This window comes from Dermacentor albipictus, chromosome 3 (genome assembly GCF_038994185.2).
Source record: "Dermacentor albipictus isolate Rhodes 1998 colony chromosome 3, USDA_Dalb.pri_finalv2, whole genome shotgun sequence".
In the NCBI taxonomy this organism is placed as follows: domain Eukaryota; kingdom Metazoa; phylum Arthropoda; class Arachnida; order Ixodida; family Ixodidae; genus Dermacentor; species Dermacentor albipictus.
Genome location: NC_091823.1, coordinates 95,197,468 through 95,206,929, shown reverse-complemented (window position 1 = coordinate 95,206,929; position 9,462 = coordinate 95,197,468). Strand labels below are relative to the sequence as shown.

The following is a 9,462-nucleotide window of genomic DNA, read 5'->3' as shown; positions in this document are numbered from 1 at the left end:
GTGTGTGATCAGTACTGTACCCTAACGCTTCTTTCTTCGAAGACGGGAGGTGGCGGGTTCAAACACCTTGTAGTGTATATTGTGAACCGGTGATTACGTGCAGGTGATTACGTGAAACGGTGATTACGTGCAGCTTTACTTGGCGTCTCATCGTGGAGAACAATTAGCCGCACAGCGAACTAGCCATGGACGTGGTTGATAATTGTGGAGGCTGTTCGACGCGGCGTCACTTTAATTCCGGCTGCAGAGTTCAGTTCAGTTCAGTTCAGTTCAGTGTCCTGTTGCTCTCCTTTCCTCTTTCCTTTTTGCTCCCCTCCTTCCTATCTTCTATTTCTATGTTGCTGTCACCTCCCTTCAGAAGAGTCGGCAGGCGTTGTGCCCCTTCCTGTGGCAGTTGCCAGCCTGCTCCTCGCTTTCCCTCTCCTAATACCTGTGTATATGTGTATATGTGTTCAAAACAAATAATAATAATAATACCACGACATCTTCCTGCCGTTGGGTGAGCGTTAGGACGATGCTTTCTCTGGAGGGAAGCAAATGTGAAATCCAATGTGCGGCACGTAGATAAAGATGAACATCGCGCGATTTTAAAGAAGAGGAGACGAAGCCCACGCCTACTCGTTTCAGCTTACTTAATCGAAGTGATCCTGCTGTTTGTACATACGCGTACATATACGCGTACACAGGGTTGTGATCGTGTGTCTGTGTCTCTATGCTTTCTCATCGTTTTGCCTCCACTTCCACCGTTCTCCAGTGTAGGGTAGCAAACCGGATTTTCCACTCTGGTTAACCTGTCCGCCTTTCCTCTTTTTCCTGTCTCTCTCTTTGGCGTGATTGGAATTTTACGACAATGCTGCGTAGCGATGTCTGCGGCTGCTACGAGGACATCGAGCATTTATCGTGATACTGCCGTCGCTTTCAATCACCAAGATCAACAGTCTCCCACGCTTTGCGTCGACTGGACGATCGACCGCTAACCGTGCAGGCGCAACTCGAACACCACCATGTCCATCGCTAGTCGTCCAGCAAGGCTGTGAAGGTACTTTTTCGTTTCTTGGGGGCGAATGGCATGTGTGAACGCCTTTGACTTAGTGGTGCCATCAGCGCTCGTGCGCGAATTTACCGCGTCTTTCCTCTCTCTCTCTCTCTCTCTCTCTTTGTTCCACTTCCATCTTTCTACACCCCCTTTCCTTTCCATAAGTGTAGGGCAACAAATTTTTTTTGTTAGCACGCCTGCCTTCTCCCTTTCCTTTCTCCTCCTTGGTATTGTGTATTGTTTAAGTCAACTCGTAGATTTCCTATTTAGAGACCAACCGTAATCACGGTTATATAGCATTGGCCACGTTTGAGGAATGTGTTTCGCAATTATACTTGTGCAGGATTCGACTTATGCTCAACACACCGTACGCATTACTTTCGAGCAAACGAATTAAAATATTGGTTTTCTGGCGCCCAAACAGTTTCCACTTCATTTTATACAGGGTGTTGCTCGCGTAACTTGAGCCAAACATTAAAGATATGCAAGTGCTACGTAGCTGGGCAGAATCAAGGTAATGCTTGCTGTCGCTTGGGGATACTCAGATTACTTTCTGCATTCCGCCTAATTAGATAATTAGTCTTAAATAAATAATTAACTTCTCAATTATAGTAATTAAATTGAAGTGCCAATGAGAAAATTGTATGTAGCACGTATTGAGCAGCAGAAAGCCTTATCGGGAGTTTATCACGTTGTTCTACAATTTTCTCATCGACACTTTTAATCTAATTATAATGATTGAGTAGTTGAATGATTATTTCAGACTAGTTACCTAATTAGGCGGAATGCAAAAAAATAATCTGAGCATCTCCAAGCGCCGGAAAACAACGTTACCTAGGTTCAGTCCAGTTACATGGCATATTTTTTAAATGTTTGGCTTAAGTTGCGTGAACCGCCCTGTAGTGCTCACGAGTATGATGAGCGCGTCGTATACGACCGTATTCATACGCCTACCTTATGCTTTTACGCTTCGCAACTTTTTGACTCCTTAACGCATTTCCAGCTGCCGACGTACCACCCATGCTCTTGCAGCTGCGTAACCGGACGTGCGTATAGTTAACCGCCCCGCGTACCCTTACTTCTTTTTCTGCATGTTCGATCTCGAGAGAGAGAAAGAGAGAGAGAGAGAGAGAGAGAGAGAGAGAGAGAGAGAGAGAGAGAGAGAGAGAGAGAGAGAGAGAGAGAGAAAGCAAGGACAGGAAAGGCAGGGAGGTCAACCAGAAGAGTATCCGGTTTGCTACCCTACACTGGGGGTGGGGGAAAGGGGAATAGAAAGAAGAAGAAAGGGAGAGAGTAGAAGTCTGAAATACAGGGCCGACCTGAAGCATGACGATGGCATGACGATGGCATGACGATGACGAAGTTATAAGAACAGTGGCACGACGGCGATCGGACGACCATGACGACTTGACGACCGGCCGACGACGGAACGGCGATGAAACCGTGCCGACGATGGCATAAGGACAATGGGATAGCGAGGACAGAACGATCAGGATGGCACAACGACGTTTGGCATGACGGCGACAGAGTGGCAACCACGGCGTGACGACGGCTTCAGGACGACAGTGGAATGACGACGATAGAACGATGTTGAGGCACGACGACGCCTGTATCACGACGACGGAACGACGATGATAGATCAAAACGAAAATATGATGACGACGTGTCGTCACGACGGCATGATGAAAACGGGATGACGACGCTAAAATGACGAGACGGTTTGAAGAGCGACGACGTGACGACGATGGGACGACAATGCTCGAACGAAGGTGATAGTACTACCGTGACGACATCGCGACTACTGTACCACCATGAATGCATGTCGACGACTGTATGACAACTACGCAACGGCGACGAAAGCATTACGACGACGGAATGACGACGATGGCACGATGACGATGGAATGGCAACGCCCTGATGACGACAGCATGGAAGATGATACTATGACTACTGCGGAATAGCGTCGAGTACACATTTGTGAAATGATGGCTACGTAATGACGAAGGTGGAGTGATAAAGATGACGTTATATCAGCGGCGCGCTGTCGACGAAATGACAGCGCGGTGACGACGACAGAGTGAAGACGGCGTAAGAATTACGACGGCGTGACAACCAAGGAATGTTCTCACTGGAATAAAGTTGATGAAATGACGACAATGGCATGATGAACGGCATGTTTGCATTTAAAGCTCTTGTCTACGCTCACTTGCATCACCCACAACCCCGGGCTCTCTCTGTGTGCACTAGATCCGGTTTTCTTTGCACCATGTCCAGCATCAGGTAAACGTTTTTTTTTTTTTATTGAAGTGAATGTTAGGAGAGGTTGGCGCCTTTATGGTGGCACCGGCTACTCCTTGTCACTTGGCAAACGAAACAAATTTGCGTAAAAAGGGAGAATAGCGACACAGAATATAACACTCAGTAGAACACTGGGTGAATAAAAAATATACAGTCCAACAGTACATGAGTCTCAAAGTTATGTGCATTAGTTCAGTTCATGTACACATATATGAAGTAAGATGTTTTGAACAGCCAAAAACACACAGCACATGTAATACACTGCAAGTACAGAACAGAATCATATATATCGCGTAAAAGTTGCGATCACCACATAAAGCACTTATGAATCACCAACAACATTTATGTAACTCATTTAGCATATTCTAATCATCGGGTACCTAATATTTTCCCAAAATGTTGGTGTCCTCTAAAAACTTTTTCAGAGCAAGAAGTGCTCTTTTTTGAAGGCCCGCAGTTGGCCATGGGCCAAGTATCTTTTTAAGAGTGAATGGTCTTCTGTCTAATATACACAAATTAGCTTGCAGTACCGTTCTTTGTGTATCGTATTTCGTGCATTCGAGGAGAAGATGACGCACATCTTCGTCTGGGTGGCCACAAGAACACTGCGGACTAGAGACACGTTTTATTCTGTACAAGAAGGGTTTCGTAAATGCAGTACCAAGACGCAGTCGGTGTACCAATGTTTCAAATTTTCTGTTGTCTCTTAGAGTTTCCGGCATTGATAAGTTTATACATGGGTCTATAGAGTATAACTCCGAGTTTTTAGTTTGCTGGTCAAACCAGGTAGTTTTACTGAGGCGACGAGAAATCTGTCTCAGGATCAGACGGACTTCACTACGCAATAGGGGAAGATTGGTTATCTCTGCGTTATTGTGCGCTCGATTCGCAGCTGCGTCCGCTGCAGTATTACCGGGAATATTGCAGTGCTCAGGTATCCATTGAAATGCAATTACGTGGTTCATTGCGTTTGCTTTAGTAAGTTCTCTGAGCGTCTCGTACAATAGCGAAGTGTTCAAAGAATTTTTCTTATTGCTCTGTAGTAATGTGAGAGCGGCTTGCGAATCGCTAAAGATAACCCATTTTTGCGAATGTTTTTCTGATGTTATGAAACGCAAAGCACACAGGATTGCAAATAGTTCTGCCATGGTGGAAGATGTCTCCCGGGATAATTTGAATGTTTTCTCTAGCGCTAAATTTGGAATGACGAATGCTGAAGTCGAGGAACCTTTATGACATGAACCATCTGTATAAACGTGGATGTACTGGGGATATAATGAGTAAATTTGGGAGAGTGCTAGTTGCTGTGCGGCTACTATGAACATGTCTCTCTTTGATATAATCCCGTCAACCGATAATTCTATTTTAGGGAATGTTAACATCCAGGGAAGGTAACTAGCATCCACTTTGCATAATTCAAATCTTGGTAACAATGCTTTATGTTCTCGAACAACATCGTGAATTTTGCTTTTGTTTCTTTCGGTGAGCGCGAGGTTTAATGGATGCTTCTCATGTTGGGTTAAGATGCGATAAATATGTCGGCATGTTCCAACCGTTCGTATGACTGGAAATGGAGGGTGACGAGCTTCAGCAATTACTAAAGAACTCGAGGTAGCCTGCGGAGCTCCAAGACACACTCGTAGCCCCCTTGCTAGTAAACGTTGAAGACGTTCCTCAGAAGTTTGCGATAATCCATGGAGAATAGGGGTCGAGTAAGCAATATTTTGTTTTATGAGTGCATTATGAACTTGTAGTATATAGCGAAGAGACTGATCCTCCCCACGTTGTGCCAGCGAGTCGCCGAAGTACGTTTATTACTGCGTTGGTCTGCTTTTCAATTGCGCGGATGTGTGATGCCCATGTTAGTTGGCGGTCAAGAATAACTCCAAGAAATTTATGCTCTTTCACAAACATCAAACTTTGCCCGTTAAGCGTAAGTTGGAAGTTATTCAGATGTCGTCTAGTGAAAGGAAGTACGGCTGTCTTTGCGTATGAAAGACTCATGCCTCTTTCTTTTAAAAAGGTGTCGATACTATCAAGACCCTCTTGCAGCGTTCTTTGAATGTCTTGTATATGAGATCCAGAGCCCCATATGCAGATGTCATCTGCGTACAGAGAATACTGTAGACCAGACGGTAGTTTTTGTGGCAAGGCTGCCATGACACACTTGAATAAAAACGGACTGAAAACACTGCCCTGCGGAACGCCCTGCGTGATGCTGTGATAATTACTTTCTCCTTCAATTGTTTCCACAAATATTTTTCTATCTTTCAAGAAATTTGATACCCAGCGCAGCGTTCGACCATGTAGGCCAAGCTCTAACATACTAGCAAGGACGTGTATGTGACTTACAGTGTCAAATGCTCTTTGAATGTCTAAGAATACTGCTACTGTCACATTTCCGCAACTTCGTTCATGTTCGACGCATGTGGAAATGTCTAATACTGCATCCATTGTACCTCGATTTTGTCGAAATCCGGTCATGTGGTCGGAAAACACATTTGTGTGTTCACACCACCATTGCAATCGACTGTCTATCATCTTTTCCATTAGTTTGGAAAAGCAGCTTGTGAGACTGACGGGTCGGTAGGAGTCAAGGCAAAATGGGGTCTTTCCTGGTTTTAGCACTGGAATTACCCGAGCTAATTTCCATGAATCCGGAAGTGTCTCTCTTATCCAGATATCATTAAATATCTCCAAAAGAGTCATATTTCCTACTGGACCTAGGTTCTTTAGCATCACATACGTCGGGTAAACGTTCAATACAGCAAGCGCAGCCAGCAGCCTGCCCCAGGCAAGTGAATTGAAGAGGCAGAGAAAGATTTCATTTAAAATAACAAAAGCTTACCAGGGGAGTCACTGAATGCCGTCTAGGGGTGTTCGTGGTGGGGGTGGTGGGAGTGGTGATAGTGTTGCATCATGTGGGATTGCTCTCGCATGCTAGTTATTCCTCGTGAGCACGTCACACGTTGTTAGCAAGGGTGTGGTAATAGGCGCTGATCAACTCCGTGTCTGGAAAAAAAATGGCCAGTTGTCGTAGAACTCCCTTCATGGGTTACTCTGGTCTCTTCCCTGAACACTACATCCTCTATTCTCGCATGGGGAATATTTTTCTCCAGCAGGTTGTGAAGCAACGCCTTTCTAGCCACGTCGAACTGCGGGCATAAACGGATGAACTGTTCTATACACCACCGATCTCACCACACGAGGCCCAAAGCGAGGTAGTGCACTGTTCAGTCTTTGATAAGCAAGCCTGGGTGTAACCGGAGCATGGAACTGACTGTGGTATTATTAGGTTCTGTGTTTGGATTAAAGATTCAAGGTATAGTTTCTGTTTAGGCTTCAATTGGCAATCGACGTTGCACGGGAAGGCCGACTGACTTTGTGTAACCGAAGGAAACGAAGGCTGCGACTGTTGAATGGCTACGAAATAATGCACTGATCCATTCTCGGGCAGCGCACACACAAACGAAACATTAATTCGTTTGTGTGTGAGCTGCCCATGAGTGGATAGGTTCCAACTCGCCCGCTTTTCATTCTTTCTATAATGCATCCTGCCGTTTTGCGAAGACATTCATTCACAAAGGGGCAGATATTTTTTTTTTCTAAAGGAAATATTTGATTAGGCGGGATCCAAGAAGTACCCCAGCTTGCACTAAAATTGGTGCACGCGGGTGTCAAACAGCTAAAATGGACGTCGGCCTGCAATGGCAGGAATATTTCATACCACGTCTCAACATCCTAGTTATTCAGTGCCAGGCAGGAACATGCGGGAGTATACAACATGCCGGAGATTATATGCCTGTTCCAAGCGAACATAGGTAACCTCATTTGTCTGCAGTCATTAAACGATACACAACAATACAGCGGATATTATTCAGAGGCCTCAATCACGACGACGAAGTTTCTCGAAATATTGGAAACTGGGAGGTGGCATACAGTGGCTGTATGTATGATGGGTGGACCGTGGCTCTACATCTATACATTGATAAATGGAACTGCACGTGAAAAGCTATTGTTTGGTATCGTAAGCCCACTCTCTGACGGAACATACGTGTGCTTATAGCGCTGCGTTAGAACCCTCGCGCTTCCATCGCTATACCCTTGTGTTCCTCATAACGATGGAATTTTCGGCAGTCGTCAACATTACGTTTTGTGCCCGACGGGTTCACTTTCTCTTGTTATAGTGATGAACATCAGCAGCTTTTCACGGACACCAGCTTCATTCCCGGATCGAGTGCAGAAGGTATTGTCACCTCGCAATTTGAGTGAATCCTGTTCGTTGTTTGGATACGCTCCTCTTTCGTTACAAATACGTGTACTAATTTTATGTATTTATTACTGGCTGCATATTGTGCCTCAATAGCTAGCCTTTGCTCGTACTGCACCGCTCACTTGCCATTTAGGGCTGTCGGTCCCTGCATCCAATCCCTGCAATAATTTTCCCTAACCCGAGTGCGGAACAGTGGGAGAGTATGCTTTCCAGCGTAAGCTTGAACGGCCAAAAGCGCCTAGCAGAGCGAGCTCGCGAGTTGGCCATACTCAGTGGAGCCTTGGACTAGGGCAGCAACCCTGTGATTGCAGACAGAAGAATCCATCAGAACATGGAAGAGGCCGTCTGAAGCCGCGAAGATCTCTTTTCTAGAGCCCAATAAATGTTTTCCGATCCGATCCCTTAGGATGTAATGAAGTCTCCCTCGATCGACGGATCAGTCGACAGCCCCTACGGACGTCACTCGCGCGGCGTTTTCTTTCCTCGGTCCAAATTTTCGCGCCCAACGTTGACGTCACCGGCGGCACGCAAGCGCGCTCGAGGGCAGGCAGGCCGCTCAAATGGGGGCGCGGCGTCGCGCGCTCCGACGTCGGCAGCGGCGCGCGCGGGGCCAGCGACCGAACCGTGGCGGGCCGAGTTCGCGGCCCCAGCGGCAGAGTTGGAAGGACGCGTGCGTGTGTGCGTGCGGCGGCGCTCGGCTCCGCGCTGAACGGAGGCCGCTTCGCCGAGAGCAGCAGCAGCAGCCGGTCTCCCCGCTGGTGTGCGAGGATGTGATGCCGCCGCGTCGGCCGCTCCCTGCGCCTGCCTGGCTCCTCGGCCTGGCGCTGGCCGCGGCTGCGACGTCGGCGGCCCGGTCGCCGAACACCGCGTGGTGCCCCGTGGCCGAGTGCACGTGCTCGGGGACGCAGCGGAGCGCCCTGCGCGTCGACTGCTCCGCGCTCGAACTGGCGCGCGTGCCGCCGGTGTCGTCGCAGGAGGCCGGCAACGGGACTAGCACGCCGCCGGCGCAGCTGCAAGTCATCAGCCTGTGAGTATAGTATGCAGGCTGTCTCTGCAACTTGTCGACACGGCCGGCAAAGAGCGATGTGGGGGCTTTCCCGAGCTGTTTGAACGGCCTGACAGTGAGCACGTTTTGGTGGGAGGACCTTTGAGACGGCGAGACCCGCGGACGCTCGAGCCGGGTTCGAAAGGCGCGGAAACAGTTCGGGAAGAGTTGACAGTGTTACGCAAAGCATATTCGCATGTTTCGAGTTTTATTTTCCTGTCACTGAACGGAGTGCAAAATTGTTCTTGGCTGTTTGACGCATTATTCTTCAGGTCTGGACTAGGAAGTGTGAATGCTCGTGCTGTACATTGCTCAAAGTAAGATTCGACGGGCCGGTTCAATGGAGTGGTCGCAGGAGCTGTTCGCGCTCTCGGGCCAAGACCGTCTTCGCGCAATTGTCACTGCCCACTGTCATTCCTTTATTTACTTATTGATATTTTTGTGTGAATGTATGCAAGCAGTTAGAGAAAAGCCATAATCCATCACACCTGCTCATTTTCCATTTCACGATAACTACCCGAATGTGGCTTCCGCAGCGTTATATGCACGAGAAATGACGAAAAAAAAAAAGATGGACCATTCAAACACACCGTGTTACAGACACGTCAGTTTCACGTTTAGCATCGCCGCGAAAAATACATTTCGAAGTCTTGCTCTGCACCCTCAAACTGAACGGTCGCGACATACACTTCGTCTTGCTGCGTGAAGCAATGCGTCTAGAGCCGCGCTACATTTTTTTACGGCGCACTGGCGTCATATAGTAAACGGCCGTGTTCGCGTTCCTGCCGAACTGTCAACAGGCGAGGCCTG

At 47.6% G+C, this 9,462-nt stretch overlaps 1 protein-coding gene across 1 annotated transcript in view; it reads left to right on the top strand.

Annotated features, from left to right (window-relative positions):
- Positions 1-8,167: 8,167 nt before the first annotated feature.
- The window catches only part of rk (G-protein coupled receptor rickets), a 173,437-nt gene continuing 172,142 nt past the window's right edge, over positions 8,168-9,462 (top strand). Inside the window, exon 1 of the mRNA XM_070536472.1 lies at positions 8,168-8,634. Within this exon, the coding sequence (XP_070392573.1) occupies positions 8,168-8,634 (467 nt within the window). The remainder of the gene's footprint in view (positions 8,635-9,462) is intronic.